The following is a 24,432-nucleotide window of genomic DNA, read 5'->3' as shown; positions in this document are numbered from 1 at the left end:
AGTAAAATCTGCTGTGATGGTCCGATAATAGCGAATAATACCAATCAAAAGGTAAGCCTAAAGGAAATTGGTGTGCATACCAAGACTTTACAAAAACGAATTGAGACGTATTCATTTAGTCGAATGCTTAACAATACCCAAATTTTGTGTGCTAGAATGACAAATAAATTACATTCAAAAATAAATGTAAATATATAATAATGAATAATATCATTAATATTATTATGTTGAACATAAAGTCCGTTTTAAATAATTAAATATCATTTGAAATTCAAAATCCTTATTTATTTTTCAGGCCCGATTTTTATTGTTAACGGCTTGGAACTAAATTTATTACGTTGACGGGAAATCGCACTGTTCTTTAAATGAATCTAATCTTTTTAAAAACTTGAGCCTTGTGTATGCATCTAGAGTGTTCGGCACACAGACATTTATGAAAAATGTTTCAATTTCTCGTCCCCAACTGAGGCTGTTTGGGTGCTGATAAGATCCAATTGTAATCACCCGAAATGACACATTTCCCATTCAAATTAGCATCAAAGTGATGCCGGAGCTAAGTGGAAGCAGATGCCCCAGTGCCCATAAGTGAAATGATTTGTTAATTTCATTCCACCATCCATGCTGACACACACACAACTCACAACTCATCCTCTCATACCCTCATGGGGGCGATGAAAATTGCTTATCAAAAATATGGCAAGGGGCGTGCCAGGCGGGAGCACACATAAATTTGCATGCCTTTATTCCTTTATTGCAACCACTACGAAATGCGGAGTCGGGAAGACAGACGCGATGGCAAACAAAACGGGGAAATGTACAAACACGCATACGAAGGCAGACTCTTACATCCGCTTTACTGGTTTTTATGCAACCACCGTGGCACTTTGTTTGCACACTTGTAAAACACCTGCAGAAAGAACGCCTTTGGCTGTAATATCAGTATGTGTGTTTGTATGAAGTAATGACTTAATTGCCCCGCCCTCGCCCTTGCCACCCAAAAACCCAACCACCCAACAACCCAGCCAGCCAAAGCACCCCCTGCAATTGATCCAACCGCGAATTTGTCTGCGAGTGGGCTTCATAATTCTGCACAGGTGTCGAGGGCGCTTTGTCTTTGATTGTTCGCCTGGAGAGACTCTAATCTCTGCCAGCCACAACATCAGCCTCAGGAAATTCTGGGGGACATGGATGTACATATGAAAAACACCAGCGTGGGCACTTGAAGCGGCTAAGACCTCTGGCCTGGGTTCAATTGAAGCAATTGTGCAGCGTTGATTTGTATAATTTTGTAATTTGTATACCGAAATTGTGGCCACACATGTGCATGAGTTGGGGAAACCATTTCCCCGTTTGGGGGTTTAAACGTGTATAAATAAATTAAATTGTATATGCGAATAGGATTTTTTTTTGCTGGGGCGGCGCAAAAGATTTAGAAGAAATTTTAAAAGTATTTTTGTGGAAATAACTACCTAACTAACTGATATGGAATTTAATTAATTATTAAACATTATTACACTAATTAATATTTAAGATTTTTATTAGAAGCTTCTTAAAAATTAATTAAAGCTTTTCTGATCATATTTTCCGAAAGTTATTATAGAACTCAATATTAAATAAATTTAAAATAAAGAATTTTTGCTAAGTTTTATCTAAACTTTGAACTTTGGTTTTTCAGATTATAAGTCTACACATATTTTAATTTTACAGTATAAATGAATAAGATAGGTAAATGTAAGGCTATTCATCGAGCTCCCCAATCGGAATAATTCAGGCAGCAATTGCTAAATGTAATTATCGAAATACATTTGGTGGAAGAGGCGTCTATATGTTTATGATATGCCTAAGGCAGTGCCATTACTAAGTGCCCTGCATGTGGCCGCAAGGAGTGCTGACTTTGAGTTTCCGTGAAGTGGGTTGAATAACTCCGATAAATAAATAAATATATATATATATATATATATATATATATATATAGAATAAACGAAAACAGACACGCGCCCCTGGCACAGATGCTGGTGACGACTAAGCCCCAGCCCCAGGTAACTCATATGTGCCCCTCTAATGTTAGTCATTCCGTGTTATCTGATTTTAATTTGGCACAATTTCCCTTTTCGCACCTGTTGTGACCTGCGCACCTTTTTCGTCAGCCCATTAAAAGTATGCAAATATAAATATGCTAATTTGCTGAAAATTGATTTTGCAATTTAATTGAAAATTCCAGAGCAGTCTTGTTGTAATTGCTGTTGCTGCGGTTGTGTGTGTGTTGTTTCCGGGGGAGGGGTGTGAGTGCTCTACATGAGTCTTGTAGCTGCGGTTGTTCGAGCAGCTGCCACAAATTGCATAAATACGAACAATACTCGCAACATTTCCATCCTTCGCACATCATTTGCAACTTTTTGGGGCTAGGCTGCTTTTAATGGCATTAAAATTGCCAAAATTACAACACGCATCACACACAAAGCTGGCAAAGCAGAACGAGGAGACTGCTGTGCTGAAAATCAATAAGAACAAAGTTCAGTTCAGTTTAGAGCCATTGGCACTCTTTGACAAATGCTACGCCTGATATATGGCCCCAGACTGGCTCAATAAATTCCATGTCGCTTCTCTGTGTTGACTTGCAAAAATGTCCCCCATTTGGGGGACGAGCAAGTGTGATAAATGTGCGGCATTTGGCGAGCAATGCAAACATGGCACCTTAAACTACAATCAAAAATAATTGCATTTTTCACAACGCAATCATTATGAGAGATGGGCAAGCAAAATGAGTGGGGCCAACGAAAAAAGCACGGAGAAGTCAAAAGTCATGACAATCCCTGGCCAGACAATTGCAAAAAGTCAGCGAGATGGCAGCTAACATGGCCAGCTAAGTGATAACAACACATACAGTTGAGGTCAATATAATAACATTATACGTTATGAAAAATTACTCAAACAATTACTGGATGAAAAATTACTATATAGTAGCTATATAAAAGTTTTTAAGCTTTGCTAACAACTTTCCCAAAGGATAATATAGAAAAGTAACAAAAAATAAACTTATTTTGAAATGCAGCTATAAATATTTTTTAGATTAATGTTTTTCTTGCCATCATTAATATGAAGAAATTTAAAAAAAAAACATTATTTATTCCATTAAGTTAATGTTATATTTACCGAGTATTAAGTATAATCGGTGCTATTATTTTCACCACAATTGTGCGTGTGTGTTAGTTTGGAAACATCATTTATCTTGTCTTGGCAGCAAGTCGAAGTCGCCTGCAGTCTCCGGACTCGGAGCCCCAAATCGGACAGGACCTCGCAGTGACCGAGACAACTAAAAATATATTTTCTCTATGGCCATAGCTATTTATTGCCGAATTCGCTTATTTTCTCTTCTTATTTTTCTCGCCCATCGCATACGGACTGGAATGTTTGGCTCTATTTTTCAATATAATTGGCAAGGTTAAACGGGCAGGGAACGGAGTTCATTGATATCAACTGGAAATTCACTTGTTATTGTATCGCATATTTGCTTTGGAAAGGTCACTGGGAAAATTATCAAAATAGTAGGGAATTTGAAGTGTAGTGATAGCTCTGTGCTTGCGTTTTCCTTTTTGGTTGGCAGACGGCGCAATTAGGCCAGCAAATGCGGCGAGCGAAACGCAAAACGGCGAAATGGCCAACATGGATGGCGGTTGTGGGCAGCACCCGGCTTCAGGCTCACATCCAGATACACCCACACAAGGACACAGCCCTTAGTCTCTTTGGGGCAAACAATCGAAGATTTATTGTCCCCCGGCGCATTCTTTGGCACTGCGAATGTGCAAATTTGCGCTGAAATATAATCCCACCAGAAAGTTGTGTAGGCAGCGCATATAAGTGTGCTATACTTTCGCCACAAATCATAATCGATTCATTGACAAGTCGAAGCTTCATTGTCCCTTTCTTAGACCCATTTGTTCAGACTTTCTTAAAGAGGTTTAATACTAGATTATCGTAAAAAGGCTATTGTAAATTTGAAAACAGAATATTTGGAATTTAATTGTGTGGATCTCTCTTTTAACATTTTTCAAAGTTTTTCAAAAGTTGCCACAAAGAGCTTTAAATTCCACTGACTTTTATTCATAACTACTCAGCTTTTAGACTTTACGTGAGTTGGAATTACAGTGAGATAATTTACGCAGACGGAATAATTCGATTCATCAAATCAGTCCTGCTCCTTTAAAGGTCAAGGACATGTCGAGCTTTTGAGCCGATTTTTATTTCTGTCGCCTTTACACATAATAAGCTTTTGGGCCGACCATTGAACATTGGCGAATGTGTTTGAAATTAAGACCGAGATACGTTGAGACAACAAACAGCTCAGATGACTGCCAAGGTGACAGCATTATATTCGGGCGCTAAAGATTTTGGCATGAAAAGGTACTAGGTGGCCCCAAACAAAAACTCGAATCCGGGGTACACGAGTTCGCTTCAGCTCGCTCAGCTTTTGCAATTCTGCTGCTTATTGCTGTTTACCATATTTGCGCTTATTTGTTTGTCGACTCTGGCAAATATTTGAATTTGAATTCAAACGTGCTTGACACATAATACACCGCCCGAAGCCTCAGCATTCGTAGCCTATTTCGCTGCGCAAATATTTTATGAATTTCAATGCGCCAACAGTATTGTGGGGTCGGAATGGGATGGCAGCGGATGGGATGGGATGGGATATGATGGGCGTGGTGCAGCTCGGCAGGTGACACAAATGCGCCAACGAATAAAAGGCAACAAAATGTGAAATTAGTTTGACACGTGTACCTGGGCGAAGGAGAAATAAAAAAATAAAGAATACCCGGGTACAATGTCAGCTCGGCTCAGACATCTGCAGAGCTTTTTTCGTTTGAATAATGTCGGTTTAAGAACTCTATGCGTATAATGCAGAAATGCTGATGGGAGAATTCGTGTCGTTCAAGGTTGAGGTGGATTTGAAATCGAAACCGAACCTAATTATTCCTGTATCTCTGTGTGAACAGCGATTTCTTCAGTGGCTGAACACAATAATTCCATCTGGCTTATATACTGTAATGTTTCTGTGATTTTCTCGTTAAATTAATTTTTCCCTTTTACAATCAGTAAAATCATTTCATTAAATATTTTCCCATCTTAATTATCCAGCCACCTTTGTGCGGCTCTGCCAACATTTACGCATATTGTCAAGGAAATATCTGCAGAGAATGCTGAAAGCCGTTGGTATTCCTTCTTTCGCTCATGTGCTTTATGAAGTCTGAGAATCGCATCCGTACATACACATTTCACCACAAATCTACTTAAAACGCAATTAAGTTGAATGCAAATACTGCTGGGAGAGCAAAAGCGAAGACCTCCAGTTAAACAATGGAAAACAGAATAAAGATGCAGATGCATAAGCCCTTCATCCCTCCCACTACCCACCTGCATATGCAGACAAACGTAATTTTCACAATAATATATTCCACGAAAGGAAAATAATAAAGAAGATGCTACCGCTCTTGATAGGACTGCAAGAAAAACTATCAGAATAATCTTCGCGGTACATTTCTGAGAGAAGTTTACATTTTTACACTGAGAAATCATTGAAGAAATAATAATATTCCAACATAGTGAAATTCATGTCACAAAAGATTTAAAAAGCGACCGAAAATAATCATAATTTATTGTATTTTAAACAAAAACACTCAATTTTTGCAAAAACAAACATCAGCATTTTCAACAGTTTATATCTAGTTTGCATTTATTAAAATATAGTTCGGCTAGCTAAGAAAAGTTTTAAACATTAATGTTTAATCGGTTTTTGGTTATTGTACAAACTGTTTGTTTGAAAGCACCTAGTCTATTTTGAATTCCCTTTGACGACAATGGCTTATATATATACAAAAAATTCAAATTTTATTTAGTTGTGTTTTGAATCGAAAAAAAACTCAAGTTTTATTTTCGAATCAAAAAATAAAACTTACAAGCCAAGCGGTATTTGTCGAGGGGAAAATAAAACTCATAAAATAAACATTATTTGTGGAGCTGAAAATAAAACTAAACAATAAATCGTAATTTTTTGATATTTTTTAGGATTATAATTAAGTATTATAATTATACTTCAATACCGTCTGTAGTTTATTTTCAAGACACACTTTTTAAAACTAAGCTTTAGTTTTTTTTGGGTGTACCTACTTTTTATACTTTTATAATAAAAACAATGGTAGGCAATATTTCGATTATGTGTATACGCAAGAAACTCGTTTTTTCCAGTGTAGCACTCACCTAGAACTGCAGCATATGCCAGCTGCCTGGAAGCTATCTCTCCCACTTTTCGCCGCAGCTCGCTGATGACTTAAAAGTTAAATTTGTTTTTGAATAAACTTGAATCAACTTTTTGGCCAAGGTGAAATGAAACGGGATGCAGACTGCTGGTGGGCGAAGTGAAGTGGCAGGCGGTGGGGTGAAGCTCAACACTTCAAGGTTGTTGGCAATTTGCAAAACATGGCCAGGTAATTGATACGAGTACAGCAGCTGCCAGAAAAAAAAAAAGAAAAAAAGAAATAGGAGAAAGCAGTATGGGAAAGAAGTCCCGTAAATTTGTGGAAATGCATATGGCAAATTGTTTTCAAGTGAGTGAGGAAGCGCGTGAGCTCCTTGCAAATTAATTGTGCGTGCTGCCTGCCAGTCTGCCAGCCTGGCCTTGCCATGTCAAAGTTTTGGCTTTCAATTGCGAAAATTGCGCAGCACGCCTGTGTTGGGGCTCATTAGGCACTTGTGCCGCTGCTTTGAGGGCCTACGATTGCGAATCCGAGCTGCTGAGTTGGCCAAGGGGAGTGCATTATGCCCAGAAGTTTATAAAGCCGTTCGTACACATGCCAAGTGTTGTGAATCCGGCAGTTTGGAGCTTGGAGTTTGGAGCTCGGAGTCTGGATCAGAGGACCAAGACATAAACAAACGACCGACCAGCAGTGCAGCCTGCTTTTTCGAGCAGAAGCGAAAGGAATTTCCTTGCCATAAATTCACTAAAAGCTTTTGCAACGAGAATTTGTAGCTACCTTCCGCTGACAACATGGCTCACCTGAATGGGGATAGGGTTCAGGTGGCTGGAGCCGCAGGATCTTGCCGCCATGGGGTGCCCAGTTCGTTGCAGTCGGACCATTTTTCTCGCCCGGGAGCCAAAGCGAAATTTACGCCTCTGCCTTCATTATTATTGCACTTTGCCGCACACACAAATGCTGTTGTCGTTTCTCAGACCCCCACTTTTGTTGGTGGGGTTCGGGGATTTGGCGGTGGTTGGCTACCGCAGACAATTTGGCAAACGTGCTAAAGAAGTTTCTAAATAAAAGTGCAAACTAAATGAGCATTTAGTGTGCTCGCGTCGTAAATTCCTGTTGAAATATTTCTGTCGTCTTACAATTTAGCGTTGCCAGCTAACTTGACTTGTGCAGTTAGTGAAGTTGGAACGCTTAAAGCTATTATTTTACCATAGGCTTTACAAATTAGACAAAGGCCAGCGAGAAATGTTTACCGAAAAGCGTAGGAACAATGAAATCTCAACAGGGCTTAAACAGCAACTGAAATTATCTCTAAATGTTACATATAACATTGAACAAATATACATAGAACTTCTAAATTATTTAAAAACCCAGTCTCTGGAGACTGATTTCATGCAATGAGTATTCAAAAAACAGCTTTTTAGCTTAATTTTAATTAAGATCTTTAATGACACATGATATGAACTCTCTTAGTCAGCAGGACAAAGTGGAGTAATTTTCATTTTGCATTCCTAACTTCAGGCTTTTTCGACCATAATGGGACGTTCCTGTGGAGGAATCAACAGAATTATTCATCCCGACGAACTGATGCAGTTGAAAATTCAAATTAAATTATTATAAAATAACATTATTTTAAAATAAGCCTAGACACCAATTTTTTCGCTATTGCTATGAATAACTAACTAATATTCGGTGTGTGTTCACATAGAAATTGCTCTCATAAAACCTCTGTAAATTCGTGTTGAAATATTTCAGTCGTCAGGTGGCTGACTTGACTTGTGTCGCCTCTAAACTAAACTCTTAAAGCCTTAAATCCTTTTATTGCCACACGGCGTATGCGTTATGCGAGTGCTGCGACCAGGCATGAATACGTTTGCATTTTGCATTAATTATGTGCCAGAGTGTAGGGCTTTGACAGTGTTAAGACTGCCTCGGCATCACTCATGCTAGGCACAATAAAATGGGGTAATGAGGCGCAGCTGCCATGGCTAAATACAGGCGTAGGCACACCAATGCGGGGCAACACACACGACTACACCTTTTTATGTGTCTGACAGTCGTTTGGCAGGATCTGGACCCCCAAACTGGTCGCATACCCATACCATACCATACCATACCATACCATACCATACCATACCATACCAAACCATACCATACAGCAATAGCTGCGAGTGTGTGAGCCTGTGAACCTACATACCGCACCGTGGCGCATGACTTCATTAGTTTAATGAAAACAGAAACTGGCAGCAAAAACGTCAAGGTTGATGCCCCTTCCCGTTCGCCTCCTGCCGGCGTGCAAATCGTCGCCAATCCGACGGCTGGTCCATTTTCGAAGGCTTAATGTTAACGTAGTCCTGGGCAGCGGATGGCCGGGAAAAAGGTTAACACTTGCAAAATGGCTGGCAAGGACGTGCCCGAGTTTCGTTTTGAATAACAAATTTAATTAGAATTAATACATGCGGGCCTGAGCTAAAGCCCAGCAAGAGGCAAGGGGCAAGAGGCAGGAGGCAATGGGCGTGGAGTGGCTGGAGTTTCGACTCCGACCCTGCCGGTAATTGGTAAATGCTGAGCCCAGCAATAAGGATAAAAATGCTATCAGCATATGCAATGCCAACGGGTCGCTTCATTATTTACTCCCATGAATAGTTGAATCTATTGATATTTGCAAAAATGCTAATGAGAAGGCGAAAAATAACTAGAGATGGAGCAGATGCTCTTGTTTAACATCAAAACAGTGGGTTACATTCCTGGATTTTCCTCACCCTTTTGAGGGGCTTATATACTGTGAAAACATTGCATTAATCTTGATTGTTTACAAATTATTTGACTAGAATAATTATTTGGAAAACGGTGTACTAGCCAATTTTGTCGATATTTTGTTGTTTAAATATTAGGTATGCGTGTAAAAATTATTGTTTAAATTAATTAGAAACCTCAACTGAGCTATTATTACATTACAAAGGGCACTAAACATGCTTAATATAACTAACGATTTAATGCGGATTTTTTAGTTCTTAAGTTAGTTCGTTTCTAGCTAGTGACAGCTTTGAACATTTGTCATCGCCTTGCCAACAAGAAAAATACACAAGAATTTAAGTAAACATGTTAAAACCATAAAAATGCAAGTTTACAAAAGAAGCAGCTGAAAAAGTTTGTCTTAGTGCAGCCGAAAGTCCAACAAGAAAATCCCGCGCTGCAGAAAAACAGAATCGGGTATAAAGCTATAGCTTCAACATGTAGATGTGTGTAGATGTGTGTGTGTGTGTGTGTGTGTTGCATAGCGGGGACTTTCTCATCCTTAGAAAGCATACACACATACACACAGGGGCAATATTTTTTGCGTCCAACAATGGCTGGCGGTGGGCGGTGTTCGAAATATGTGAAATCATGAATAAACTGCCATGTGCACAACATTCAACATTTTGCATGGCTGCAGCAGCAGCAGCAGCATTTCTCCTTGGCTGCGCGTTTTTGCGCTCTGTTTTTTATTTTTACCAGCTCTTTGTTGCCCCGTTTCTGTAAGCAAAAGGCAAGGCAAAACGCATTGCTCCATTGTATGCAACAAATTCAGCGTAGAACTTGACTTTGCCGGCACTTTCCACTTTCCACTTTACACTTTCCACAGCCCAGAATGTGGGCGTGCCTCTCGCTCGACTGAGTGCCTAGCGAGATCGTGAATATTAATCGATGGCCAACATTTCGTTTTCACACTCACGCACGAACAACTGCCGCTGGCCCAGAAAGCGAGCTACACATTAATAGTGACTACTGCCACTGCCATCGAACAATGGACTTTTTTCGCTTATTTACGCCCCCGACTGTCGACGACACATGCTGCCAATTCAGGCGAACAAACCGCTCTTTGACAACACCACTTCACTTGCAGTTTGACGGTAAATCATCACCGTTTTGCTGCAAAAGCACTGTACAACTATTTTGCCACTGGCACACCGCAGATTTGTCACCCTCCTAAAATCATATTCGAACTTAATTTGCTCAGATTTCAATATTTACAAAGCCAGGCATATCTTGATAATAATATACTTTTATTTTTTGCTAAATCAATCCCTGCGCAATCCTGTCGACATTTGCATTTATTAGTTTAGTATTATTTGAATAACATATATTTTTGTTTCTCTTGGCTTTTATATTTTTTACAGTCTTTGACTACCTTTCATCGAGTGCGGATGGTTATTTTCCTTTCTCACCGTTAGTTGGTACTTTCGGTACTAAAGCTTCTTCAACAGCTTTTCTCTTCCGAGAACGAACGCATACCCAACAGAAGTTGAAATATACCCTCAAGCGCTTTGCAGCGCTTTAAAAATAAACGTATTTACTCATGCTTTTATTCAATATTAATTGTTAAGAAAATTTAAATTTTATTCATATATAGAATATACAATTTGCATGATCTAATTAAAATTAATTCTAACGTATTATATTTTTATTCACACAATTCAAAGTTACAAACGAATCGTGGGAGGTGTAACAGAAATCTCTAATAAAGCTTCCAGTTCAGTTCGCAAGAGCATTCCCAGCTAACCTTCCGTTCTTGCTTCTGCAGTCTTTGCCATTTTCCGGTCTGACTTTTCCTTTTTTCCTGCGCTTTTTATAGTCTTTCTAGCTGCCGTTTCGGTCTCCGTTTTGGGCCACCTCCCGCCCTTTTTAACTGCCTGCAGCTCCAGCTGAGCTTTGGTGATGAAGGGTGCAGCTTAAAAATGAATCATTTGACTTTTTCTTATTAAATAATTTATAAGAATTAGTTGAGATTTGCATTTTTTACGCTGGCTGCCCGTCCGGACTCGGTATCTCTCGCCCCCCAACCTATCGCTCGCAGTGGTTGACTGTGCAAATTTCTATTTAATTCGAAATTTATTGCAAGCAATTTTCCTTTTTGCTCGTACTTTTTTCTTTTCAGTTGGCCTTAAAGTGCACCGACTGCTAACTTGACTGCCTGGCGGGCAATTGAATTGCAGTTTTGTATCTTAAGTTGGCGACCGCAGCCGAAAGTTAGCGAAAAATTGCAGCTGCCCGAGATGTTGCGGGTGTTTGCAGTTCAGGGTTAGCTGGCTCTTGGCCCGCTTTTCCGTTTTGCTTCATTAGCCATGCAGAGCGGAAATAACAATAATAACAGTAGGAGTATGAGCCAGAGCAAGATCAAGAGCAAGAGGAAGAGCCAAAAACAAAATGCTTCTTAAATTGTAGCCGAAATTGTTTTTTGCAGTCGCCGCGGGGCAGGGAAAACGGCAGGGAAACGAGAAATGCACGTTAATTTTCGCTTCCATTTGCATTTGCATTTCGGCTGACGAACTGTGCCCTTATGGGCGCTTGGCCAGTTATTTTCGGAGGGGGCGTGGCCAGCTGTTTTTCGGGGTGAGAGGGGGGGGATGGCATCATTTATATTTGATGTGCCCGCTATTGTTGCAACTTAGGGCGGCTTAAGTTGCCATTAATGCCAGAGTGTGCTGTGTGCAGTTTGGATTCTGAGAGCTTGATTCACCCTTTAGCCACTTCACCCCGGATGCTTTTAGGTTGTTATGTGAGTTTTCCGGTGAGTTGAAGCGCAAGTTCTTAAATTATTGTAATTCCATCAACAATGTTGCACTTTAAGCCTTCAAGTAATTAATTAACTTCGCTTGCTTAAGAAATTAAATACAAATAGCTTTGGTAATTGTTTGCCCAACTGGATTACACATCTCATTTTGCCCTTAATGATGGTCAAGATTTCTCTTTAACTCTGCACGTCGAACCAATCACATTTCAACCAAGCCATTTTCGCCCTGACCTCGATTGTTTGCCCAAATGTGCATACTAAAGGCGATGGTTGGCCTGTCAATTGGTCTCAAGTGTATTTGCTGTCTGAGCATAATTAATGTCTATGTGAATATTCCATATTTTAATGATTGAAAAATATTTGAGCTCACAACGAGTAGCATATAAATTAAGCTATTGAGTTGCTGCCTGTGAGTTTATTATTCGGTCAAATTCTAATCGAGCTCTTAGCAAAGCAATTTTAGTTAAATGCATTTTGTTTCATTCTGCTGTTATTGCTTTTGGACGGAGGGGAATACTTTGCAATGAAATATACGAAGCAAGGTGAATCGATTGCGAAATATTTGATAAATCTTTAGGACACACAGTGGCCCTCCGCTTATCCTGCTTACCCCCACTTAGAGATGCAGATATCCTGGACAGGCACTTGGCCCAACAAAAGCAACACAACCAGGCCAGGACTTTGGGAAGCTCGCAAGAATCCATGGCCCTTGGCTCTGTGAGCTGTCCATATTGTTGCTGCTTATGGTTTGCTTTCTATTCATTTCATTTCAATATGCATTTTATTTGCTGAAAATGTTTAATCGATTTTATGCAAATCATTTCCCATTTCTTTGCCGTGCTGTATTGTGTTGTGTTCTGTTCTGCTGTGTTGTGTTGTGAGCTAATGCAAACACTCAAAAACCATTACAAAATAATAATAATAAAAATCTTGGCCTGCTTCTGGCCGCAAATAAATTATTTCTGATGGAAGGTCGACAAAAAGAGGGAGAGAGAGAGAACGGTAGAGGAGGGGCATGCAAATGTATGCAAACAAAGAAAACTTCCTAATGGAATTTTCCACATGTCGGACATATGCATAAAACCTTCTAAACAAACCCGCTCGGTCCACTGTCCTCCAGTGCTGTGGGCACTTTGCTGTGACCATTTTGTTTGAAAGCACTTCACACACGCACGTCAAAAACTGTGTCCAAAAAATACCAGGCAACTAACAAAAAAAAAAAGAATCGAAACGAAAAGAAAATATAGGGAACGTTTTGGATGTCCAAAAAGATGGCGTCAAGCTGTGCAATTTTGCCAGCGATTCGATTTGGTTTCGGCAATCCCTTTTGCCCGTATCGTTTTGGCTGGCCAAAGGCGGGGTCAAGTGAGAGGTCCTTCCCAGTGACCCACACTCGCACACTCGAACACCATGACCGCCTGACCCCCTGAATCCCAGATATGTGTAAGTAATTTTCGTCGTTGTTGCTGCTCTGCAACTGGCGTTGTTGTGGGATATGCTGCATTGCGGTTTTGGTGCAACAAGCTAATGAGTTTGTGGTTGCAAGGACACCGGGCATAATTGCTTTTAATTGCAATCAGCAAATTATGCATACTTGTAGTTGTGGTTGGGTGTGGGAATGTTTTGAAAAATAGCCACGAAAATTCCAAAGCTCTAAGCTGCATTGTCGCATCTTTGAGACTTAATTAAACGCACTTAATCAGTTCATTTTTTCATTTTTGAAGTAATGTTTTTATAAACATACAACAAAGTTCATTAGCTGACTGTAAAACAAAAATTCATAAATACTTTATAAAATCAAAGAACTTAAGCGTATTAATTCCACTTTTAAAGTGTTGGGAAAACTTTGTAAAATTTATTTATCAAATCCTAGTTCCTGGATCTTAATAACGACATTCATTGCGATCTTATCGCGGACGTCTTTAATTAAAATTCCTTCAAATCAAATTAGCGAAAAGCAATTAGCTAATCAAGCCTTATGTACGGCTGCCTTTAAGCTGGGAGAACACTCAAATGCGAGGGCCAGCCAGCGGCGGAATTGGCCAACTTTTCGGCAAGTTGAACAATTGAAGCACCATAAAGTTTGCCGCCAAACAGTTTGCCACCCATTCGATTCACCCTTCGAGCGCTTAGAGTTTGAGTAATGGAACTTCAAAAACGCAGCCGCCGCAAAACATGAAACCTAAAGCCTCTTTTGTGTGTGCGTGTGTGTGAAAGCGTGGTGTAAGGGCAATTAATGGGAACAAGCAAAACCACAATAGGATTATCAGTTTTATGCAACAGCCAATAAAGAGCAATGACAGATCAAAAGGGCTTTTTTGTCGCAGTTTATACTGCCAAACAATAGACTTAAATGTTCTTAGGAATAATGTGAAAACTTGTTTTACTTAAACAGAAAAAAAACAGTAATTGGATTTCAACAATAAGCTACTACTGTGAGCTTTAATTAAGTTTAAACAAATTGTTATAAAACTAAATCGATTTTAAAAAATACCCTTTTTTCTTTGACCCACAACAAAATGACATCAGTTTTTTTAAATTACATTTTTTTTAAGTAGTTGATTAACATGGCCCTTACGATTATGGTTATAAATTGAAGAAAATTGAAATATTCTCTTTTCATTCACAGACTTGGCATTCGAATTGCGCCGTTCTTGGACTCATTAATCGCCTTTTGATTTTTTTCGCTCACTTGTAATTGGCATCCATTCATCATATTCAGCTTTAATTATTGGGCCGCTGCAACTGCCATTTCTGCATCTATCTTCATTTGCATCAACGGATTGAATCAGCCACAGATGCCCCTTAGGGTGTATACAAAAAGAGGCGTGGCAGAGCCCAAAAAAGTCCTTAATAATCTGAAGCTTAATCTGTAGTAATTGATTTATCGCATGGTGCCTCAACTGCAGACAATTAAATTACGTGGGCGAAAAAACGATGAATTTTGTAATTTTTATTTGGTCTTTTGTTTGTTTTGGGGTCGCGGGCCAAATCAATTGCATTTGTATTATTGTTTTAATGCACCAGCTAAAAATTTATGAAGGCAGGATAATGGTAGAACAAAGGTTAACAAAAAGTTATTCAAACATTTGCAGTAAAATCCGGAAAAGCCTCAAATAAGACCATTAAAAGTGTGCTGAAAAAATACGTAAAATCGATTTTATTTGTTTCCTGATTTCTGCATGTTAATTGTGTTATTTTTTGCGAAAATATTTTGATTATACCTGTCGATTGGTTTGTTTTGCCGCTCAGTTTTTACAGCATTTGCACTGGCTTAGTTGTTGTTTAAACAAAAATTGTTTTTCTTTCTTTGCGGTTTTGCGGATCTGACAGCTCCGGGGCATTGACATTTGCATGTGTGATTGTGGCTTGTTTACTCGCACTCGTAGTCGCACTCGCAATTGGTGTGTGTTGTGTGGGACACACACATAAACACACAAACAAAAACCTTCACACGTTTACAACTAAGTGCTTAGTTCATAAACGTTGACAATTAATTGAGCAAAATGCCAGCCATTCAACTAATTGGAAACGCTTAATGCGAAACCAAAGCCCAAATGGGCCGACCCAGCTAATGAAATTATTTGTGGCAATTATATGGCACCCAAGGGTGTGTTTTTGAGCACACACATTTACTTTTGCTGAGGGGTGTAGTGCAACTCTCTACTGGCTTACGAGTATTTATTTAATGATTTTTTCACCAAGGCTTCGTGGCAGCAGGACATCAGCTGTCCTGGCTTCATGTACTCCAGGGAGGGTACAACCCGATGTCCTGCACGGATAATGTGCTGGATGTACTCGTCTAAAAAATCTGGATTCAGGTAACGCCACTTGGGGCACTCTAATCTGTGGTGATGTTCCGACTGAAGACCCACTGGCGCTTTGCGGTTTTTGCATCTGAACTGGATCTTTAAGCGGCTCCAAAAACTTGTCGGTTATTGAAAATGAAAGACCCAGATTGATCAGCGATTGGATATCCGATATGTCCAGTATGGCCTCCACTTTTACCACCGCAAACTCTTTTCAACTTTGCCAGTTTGCTTGAAGGGCAAGCAATGCCAAAGAAATGTTTGTCTAAAATTCCAGAAATACATTACGAAATCCAAGAAGCCTGTTATTCATGTGTAAAATTACTTACAATTCGATGAATTCCTCTTCGCCATCGAATTTTATGCAGCTGGCTTCTCCTCAAGATAATCGCTAGTTTGCTTTTCCTCAGATATTTCTACGATTTGAATTTTGGCTGTGGATATGAGGACAAAGAAAATATATGTGTGTTTACACAAAGGTAAAATCATGGCGCGCTGATGTTTGGCACTCGATTTGTGGCATTAAAAGGATCATTTGCGGCTGGGAAAGGCCGCAAATAGACCACACCTAAACTACATTTAAGGATAGCTTGCTCGGATTTGGTAGTCTAATTCCTACCTGGGCAACTTTACGTTTTAAGTGGCTCCGGCTCAAGGGCTAAGCCCGGTGGATTTGCGAGTGGGCCTGTTTATCTATGCCCACACAGTTTGGAGTGCTCTTGGAACGTTTCGTGCCCCTTTCACCCCGGCTCATTTCGGAGCGCCGCAAATGCCAGTCATTACATGCAACGATTGCGAGTTGGCCAAGGTTTTATGTGCCAACAACAAACAGACAAGGCCCAGACTGACAGGGCGGAGAAAGGTCTAGGAAGGCGGTTAAGGGGAAACAGGAAAATTGAGCTTAAGTTGCAATTAAGCAATTGCCCGGCCGGTTGGTTGCTGATGCTGCTGCTCAGGATCCTTCTCGTGCTGTCCCAGCTAATAGCACAAGCTACTCAAGTGGCTGATAACTTGGCTTTTGAACCGAGCAATGGACGGCGACGGCCAAGTCCCAGCTGCAAATAATGCAAAATTGCAATGAAATGCGGCCAGCTGCATGGAGTGAACTTTGCTCTGGGAATGCCCCGCTCGTTCTTTTCTATTTATGTGCAGTTGCTTTCCAATCACCAGGCAGCTAACTTAATACAATATTTAAGCCGCAAACGTAGCACAATGTAAACCAAAGTAATCTCGAACTCAGCTCCGGCTGTGTAGCCTGCAACTTGCAGCTCGGTTTGGTTTGGCTTGGCTTGGCTTTCCTGTGGCAAGTGGCACGACTTGCGGCCAAAACAGGCAAGACTCGAGATGAGATGAGGCCAAAAGCTTGTGGCGAGTGCAAAGCAGAAATGGAGCAAAAACAATTCCTGCATTGAGGCAACTTCGCGTTTTTTAAGTGGAAAACTTTGGCCCTTACGTTTGGCCATGGGCATGCTGGTTGCAATGAAGCTTAAAGTGTGTCTTAAATACAGTTCAAGTGTGTACGGTGAATTCCTTAGAGACTGATAGATTGAATGATCTATGGAGGGGGAAATTGTGAATAATTATTACTCAACAGAAATCAAAATATTTGAAAATTAATGTATTTTTTACACCTCAGATTAAAAGTAATTTTATTTAATTTAATTTAAAAGATAATGGTTATTTTATAATTTAAATATCTTTTGCCTAAGCTTTATTGCGAGTGTATAATTGATCTACCCGAAAATCAATGAAAATGCACAACCACCAAGAAATCAGTTTGATGGATTTTAAGCTTTAATGCGCTGTCTGCGGGACCATAAAGTCGAGGGGATTGTCGACTGATGCTGTCGTCCAATGAATTTTAAATTACCAATAAACAATTGAAAGAGCAGCGAAAATATATACACGCGCACACACGCACACACGCACACACACACACGCACACGCATACAAATGCTAATCAGCGCTGCTTTATGATTTTCGGTATATTTGCGTTGCTCATACGCAGTGTGGGCCGCATCGCTAATCCCGGCACGAAGCATCAATAAGTCAAACACGTCAATGGCAAGCAATGCGAGTCCTGGGATTCCTCGCAATCCTGGGAGCAGGAGTCACGACAGTAAAACAACAACAACAACCATTCGCACAGAGCAGTGAGCAGTGAGCAGAGACAAAAGGCAACAATTTATTGTTGCTCAATGTCGCATTTATCATCACTTTATGCTACTTAATCGAACCTTCGTCCCCCAAACCCCATTCCCGCGCCCGATCCTTTAAGCTCGATTTCCGCCGTCGAAGATGATTTCAATGTTTACTCTCGTTTTCGTCTCGTCCTGGGCTTTGTTTGCTTATTGTTTTTCGACACACATCCGCGCACACAGCCGAGCACTTTGCAGCGTCTTTTTATGGTTTATGGCGCCATTGAATTTTTCGTTTGCTTTCTTATTAAATTATAATTTATATGTGTAGTCGCATCAGCCAGCGCCAAGGGCAGGGCACTTTGTCAATTGTTTAATAGAAAACAAAGGAGATACGACTCGCAAAATGGCTCCTGAAAACGAAACTTTTTGGGACAGGACACTTTGCTTTGTTATTTATACATGCGCACGGCGTACTCAATTACGACTTCGAATGGCAAACAACTTTCGGGTTTTCTATGGTGTGTGAGTTTGTTTGTTTGCAGGTCAGAGCGTGATGAAAAGTGCGATAGTGATATATTAAAGATGGCAGATTTCGCATGTCTACTGAATCACTTACGATGGTGAAGAGATATCACTTCAAAAAGGCCAATAGTCTGGGTCAACTTTTACAAGTTTTTCAACCTTAAATTACCAAGAAAGCCATAAGCCACAAAGTAAAAATAATACCAATCAAACTGTTATGAAACTAACACGAATTTATAACGCACAAAAAAAAAGGGGAGGAGAAATCTCTCAGAAATTGATGTTACTTCAAATGTAATTGTATTCAACATTACGATAAAATGAACATGAGCGAAGTAAATTTGCAATTGAGAAGCAATTAAAAGTGAAAAGGGTTTAAAATCGCTATCAAATTTAAGTGACATTGACTATAGTGTGTATCATGTTTGACAATGTCGTCAATATGAAGCTGCTATTGTATTCTTCTTTTCTATTATGGGACATCATTCTTCCGCCAGGTGTGCAAAAAAGTTTTCAATGATAGATTCCCGTACGAAGCCAACGATTCGGTCGAAGTTATCTAAAAAGCAATTATAGCTAATGAACACTTGAATAATGCATTTGCAATAAAAGGCCAACGCTCCCTTCATCAGTATCGGAAATATTTCCAAAACTATTTCAACTTCATTAAATACCTGTGTATAACTAATGCACATGAAACGGCTGCAAATGGCAAAAATAAATGCCGTATTGTTCAACTTGCAAAAGTATTCGCATAATTAATAGCATGGCATTGTTGGTTATAGATTTATTTTGGTTTTTACATTTAACATATAGGTAATAATTAAAAAACATTGCACATTGCATTGAAATTCATTAAATTTGCATATAACTTTTAAGCATATTTGCAACATTTGGTGCATATGATTCATTGGTTTGATAGCTAAAAATTTGTATATCAAATCAAATTGCCGTTGGGTTTTAACTAATTTACGCCCCGACAATATTAGTGAACAAACAACCGCAGCATCAGCTGATGGATTTTCCATTTCACTGCACTATTGCCAACATCAATGCGAAAACTGCATACAAATATGTATTCAGAAAAAAAATATTATAGAAAACTCGACAGTTAAATATTTGGCAGTAGTTTTATAATGAATCAGTTACTAAATTACCAAGCGATAATTGGCGCTAACCAGAAAATGAACTAAAACAGTAAATATTTTTATTTCATCAGAATTAAAATTGTTACATTTATCTCTATCAAAACAACATACCTTTAATAGGTAGCATACAAACAATGTGGTAAAAAACACTTTTCTAATTCAATTTCTCGACTGAAATTATTTGTTTTATAAATATTTTAATTAACTGTCAATTGCTTTAACATCCGAATGAGTTCGGCCAAAAACATTTTGGCCATAACAGCTGCTGCTGGCGCGCAGCAACTTTTATACTTTTATTTTAATTAAATCCACGTCGGTGGCGGCGGTTAACCCACAAAAAGATAAGCCCCAAGCTGGCGCTGACATTAATCATTTTACCTTTCAAATGCATTCTCATTAGGCGACCGCCAAATTGAAACTTTAGTCGATGCTAAGGGGAATCGGGACTCTGAGTTTCCCCCGGGGCTGCGGCTCATTAATAACCGACAAGACGGCATAATTCTTTGTCTTTGCCCGATATATATATATATATATATCATTTTATTTTTGCTTACCTTTCCGTCGCTTTGGGGGTTTCCATGGAAAATAAAGATGCCCAACAATGACAGACTTGCTGAGGTTGAACTGTTTTTAGACGGGATGTACAGGAGATGTGCTAAGGCGGGAAAAATATTGACCAACTAACAACTGACTTATTTACGTTGAGGCACATCCCAACTTTTCCAATTAAATCTGGCCAAAGTTCGTTCACTCCATGTGCTGCGACTAGGAAACAAGCAAAGTTCTAATGAGTTTATTAATCAGCGATAAATTTGGCCAGCATATGCAAGGCAAACTTCGACCAAATCGCTTGGGTAAGTTGTCATAATTTCTAATCAGAAAAGTGTGCAAGGGAAGTCGAGCTTTTTTTTGTTGAAGTGGCTAAGAGACTAAATAAGCATCTGCCTCAAGGCCAAGAACGAATTGAGTGTCTGTAAGCCAGCCATCTCCCAAAAAAAAAGGGATAGCATATCCGGCTAATTAATGTGCAAAGTGTCAATTTATCAATCAGCCCGCCGATCAATCCTGTCAGCCAGCTCGATTCAAAACCCAATGCCAGTTAGATCCCAATCCCAGCACATTTCCCTTTTCGGCCATGAGTGTATTGACAGGATAAACTCAACAAGCTGTCAGAGCAGGCCAAGGCAAACAAAATAGCTGGCGACAAAGGCTCAATGGGCGACGGACGGATTGGCCAACATAAGCCCACCGGATGTGGTTATGGGATGGGTCTCACAAAAAGAAATAAGAAAATTACATCAAACGCCAGCGGAAAACGTCAGCCAGAGAACTCATTTAATCAGTCGTTTCCCAGGCAACCCTCCCACATAGTAGGGAGTGCCGAGTTCGGGGCAAAAGGGCAAGTGCCAGCTAATTATTATGACAAATATCAAACATCCGGTCGATTGAGGGCGCGGCTAATTCTGTGTCAAAGGCTCAAGTGCTTAACGAAATTAGCAGTTAAAATAAGCCAAAAATAACAAAAGAGAATGGTATTCAAATTACAAAAAACTATAAAGGCTTCGATAGAGAGTAAAGGTATATTAGTGTTTCATTAAAGCTAAGGAATAGTTTCATATTTGTATATTTTGTTCTCTACTTACTTCCAAAATTTGGTTACAGTTGCAAAAAAACATTTCAAGCCCTAGTATCTTCAGATGATGAATTTCTTCGAGCAGATCTCACGTTTGTATTATCTGGCTTTTCCATTGTTGTATTGGCCAGGAAAATCTTGGCCAAGCACACACATCCCAGAAGCATGAAGTTAACAGCATGGGTCAGCAATGCCTGATCCAGAAACTTGCGTATCGTAGGCCAAGTTCCCCGATTTCGCACAAAGTAATACATGTACAGGCCCATGGCGTCGCTGATGAGGAAAACGCATATCAAAATCGCTCTGGTGTTTTTCCGGAAAAATGGAACCATGGCATACAGGGCCGAGATAATGATGAGGGAAGGAAGTAAAATCTTTAGAATCAGCAGACTGCCCGACAAGTACAGAGAAAAGTGGGGATAAAACAGTCGTGCGGTTGTCGACTTGAACAAAAAGGTGGACAGCCAGTGTCCAGCCAGGGAAAAGGCTACATAGAAATAAAGGAGAATCATAAATGCATAGCGGTAGAATCGTTTCAGGCTCTTCAGAGAATCGTGCTCCTCCTCCAGATCTTCAACTTCTTTGCTTCGCCTTGAGTCCTCATACACCTGGAGGCCCAATACAAATTCGGTTATCACGATTTGCACGTTTAATGAGCCCCAAGAAGTGGAAAGCAGAGTGATAATAGTGACCATGTTGATGGTAATAAGTTCCAATTTTCTTCTGGCCATCGAAGTGGTTCTTTCAAAGTACCGGATCGAGAGAAATGCGAAGAGCAGAAACGACCAGGTTGCGGCATAGATATAAACAGACACCTTCTCCTTCACCTCGTATTGATAAACTCCAATGGCTCCGGCTATCAGAGCCATCGAATTGACTGCCCAGACCCGGGGATCATGTCTATGTCCCAAGATCAAAGGACGGAAAATAGCCAACAGCATGCTAATATACAGGACGTAGTAGTTTTTTAGGGGAAGTCTCTTAAGTAAGCTTTTAAAGTTCAGTAAGAACAGCATTCCACTTAGAAGTGAGACCAGGGTCAGCCATATAAAAAATTTCAACGAGCGCCTCAGGAAAGCCCTTCGATTGTTCAGGAGCACAGAGACAGCATATAGCAGCCAGAGGTGTCGATAAACGAAAGTCATCAGTATCAGAAGACAAGCGGGCAGCAAAATGCAGGTCAAGTGCCATATTAGTGTTAGGGTCATAGTCCAGCCCCTTTTTGCAGGTCGTTCTGCCTGAGCCATTATTAGCATGCCAACCGGTAAAAGTAGATAAAAAGAGGTAATATGCGGCACATTTTGCAGCCGCAACAAAATTAGAAATAAAATTCCCAAGAGCACTAATATCAGGGTTGAGAAAGTAGCAAAACCCTTTCTCTCCTCTTTCTCCTCTTTGCATAATCGACTTAGTTGAAGAATAAGACAGTAGAACCAAATGAGGTAGGATAAAGTAGTGGCCACCATCAAGGGCAGAAAATAGTAGTTATGGTAGTACGCCAAGCATTTCTGAGCTGACTTTCCGAATTTCTGGCAAGTCTCCATTGCCTCTTTGATATTTCCTTGTGCTTTCAGGGCAATCAACTTACTTGCATACTGATTAATCTGTTCCAAGTCCAGATCCATGAACTGGGGTAGCCACTTGTAGAAAATGGCGCTCTCAAATCGTTGAATAAGAACTTCAGCTTGGCACATTAATTGCAGGACGTTTAGGTGCAAGGCCATAACTTCGTATTCGGCGCTGACATTTAGGTAGCCCATTGGCATAAGGGCTAGATTGTTCATTGGCGGTGGAAGACCAATCAAAGCCGACATTAGCGGCGCCAGTTGAGTCTGATCCAGCTCGGAAATGTTGGCTTTGCTAGGGAAATTGGCTTCGGAATCCGTTTGTTCCCGACTCACACCAGCACCCCACATAAACAAAGGCGTTTCAACTTCAAGTGTGGATCCACCGCCATGGATTCCTGAAAAATAGCACTGAGTTAGTAGAAACACCAAAAATTGCACTCATTAAAATATTTTAAGCCTACAAAATAAATTTTAGCAAACTAAATGGAATAACCTAAAATGACTAAATTAAAGGCCTCAAACAAATCAAATTTGTATGGATCATCTTACAATAATGTATAACTAATAGCTTATATAAAACTGTTCACAATACTGCTTTGAATTTATGATGCTTTAAATACCAGAGTTGTAAGTACCCACCCTCGTCACTCATGCCATGATCGGATGTCATCAGATAGGCCGTTCGGCTGTCATTAAAGACCCGCTCGAAGAGTTCATAGGTCGTGCGAATTCCCCGCTGTGTGTACTGAAGCTTCTTGTTAAACTTTTTGCTGAGGGGCTTGAACCGATGGGCAGCTATGTCCATGTCGCCCAAGTAGACGAAAAACACCACCGACTTGAGGTGGCGAAATTCCCGAACATTATCGCCGTTCTTGAAGAACTTTTGAACCTTTTCGAAAGTCCACTTGTCACATGTGAGCTTTTCCGGCAATTCCCTCTCCATGTAGGACTCGAAACGCAACGGGGCACCTCCGTTCGGCAGGTTTACGAAGAAATTCACCACGTTTCTATGGGCCCAGCCAATGGTATTTCTGCTGCGATTGAAGACGGTGTCGAATTTGCTGGGGTTGTAGCGAAAGTTGACCAACGCCGCTGCCGGATCCTCGTCGAAGCCACCGAAAATGGCAATGTGTCCAGGGCGCGTCATTGTGGGAGCACAGGTGCGGGATATTCCAATTCGCCCCTGCTTTCGGAATATATCCCTGAGGTCCGGAACATCGCTGCCATTATTGGCGAGAAAGGTAGCTGCTCTTAGGCCATCGGTCAGAAATACCACCAATCGATCCGCTGGCGGTTCAAATCCCCAATCCCGCAAAGTCTTTTGCGGCACGAGGTTCGGCAGCAAAGTTGGTTGGAAATAAGTGCTCAGAATGGATCCCATCAACAAGAGGTGCACGACAAGGGCCTGCACTTTCCACATTTTTGCACGAATAAATACAAGAATAAAATAAAATTGGGAATAATACAATAAATAAAATAGAGTGTGACGTATTACTGAATAAACTATTGTTAATCAATCATTTTTTAACACTGAACTATAAGGGGTCCTCGAATTCGTTCTTGTTTAACTTAAAAGCTTTCCATCTAAATTAAAGAAGGAGACTAGTTTTTCAAGAATAATAATATTTTAATTTTCTATGCACCAATCAAGAGGAACCATTTAAGATTTATTTTTCACAATTTTATTGTATGAAACTGAAAATTGTCTCTAAAGAAGTAAATCAAGTTCAGAAATATGGTTGTGCTTAACCTTTAATGGTTTGGTTATATAAATCATACCCAAAATGCAAAAATAATTTCATCCTCAAA

At 40.0% G+C, this 24,432-nt stretch overlaps 2 protein-coding genes across 3 annotated transcripts in view; one reads left to right on the top strand and one right to left on the bottom strand.

The window, feature by feature from the left end:
* Positions 1–14,667, top strand: part of LOC108147119 — a 29,386-nt gene extending 14,719 nt beyond the window's left edge. Inside the window, exon 2 of the mRNA XM_041709394.1 lies at positions 14,432–14,667. Within this exon, the coding sequence (XP_041565328.1) occupies positions 14,432–14,469 (38 nt within the window). The 3' untranslated portion in view covers positions 14,470–14,667. The remainder of the gene's footprint in view (positions 1–14,431) is intronic.
* On the bottom strand, positions 77–24,120 carry LOC108147104 (GPI ethanolamine phosphate transferase 1). Of its 2 annotated transcripts, XR_005977648.1 has the most exons (4): positions 23,263–24,120; positions 21,066–23,018; positions 15,941–16,045; positions 15,466–15,876 (listed from the first exon to the last, which is right to left on the bottom strand). XR_005977648.1 is itself a non-coding variant. In XM_017273393.2 (3 exons), the coding sequence occupies exons 1-2, from the start codon at positions 24,041–24,043 to the stop codon at positions 21,100–21,102; spliced, it is 2,700 nt and encodes an 899-aa protein (XP_017128882.1). In that variant the 5' UTR covers positions 24,044–24,120; the 3' UTR covers positions 77–151; positions 21,066–21,099. The 2 variants fall into 2 exon arrangements, 1 of the variants encoding a protein (XP_017128882.1); XM_017273393.2 differs by lacking the exons at positions 15,466–15,876; positions 15,941–16,045 and adding an exon at positions 77–151.
* Between the last annotated feature and the right edge of the window lie 312 nt (positions 24,121–24,432).

Source organism: Drosophila elegans, unplaced genomic scaffold (assembly GCF_018152505.1).
Source record: "Drosophila elegans isolate 14027-0461.03 unplaced genomic scaffold, ASM1815250v1 contig_476, whole genome shotgun sequence".
In the NCBI taxonomy this organism is placed as follows: domain Eukaryota; kingdom Metazoa; phylum Arthropoda; class Insecta; order Diptera; family Drosophilidae; genus Drosophila; species Drosophila elegans.
This window is presented reverse-complemented; position numbering and strand designations above follow the sequence as displayed.

What these genes read in the sequence shown, in the direction of transcription:
- LOC108147104 (XM_017273393.2), bottom strand. Translation starts at nt 24,043, where the DNA reads ATGTGGAAAGTGCAGGCCCTTGTCGTGCACCTCTTGTTGATGGGATCC. An exon ending in TCATGGCATGAGTGACGAGG is followed by an intron (nt 23,019 to 23,262) that starts GTGGGTACTTAC and finishes GCTATTTTTCAG; the next exon opens with GAATCCATGGCGGTGGATCC.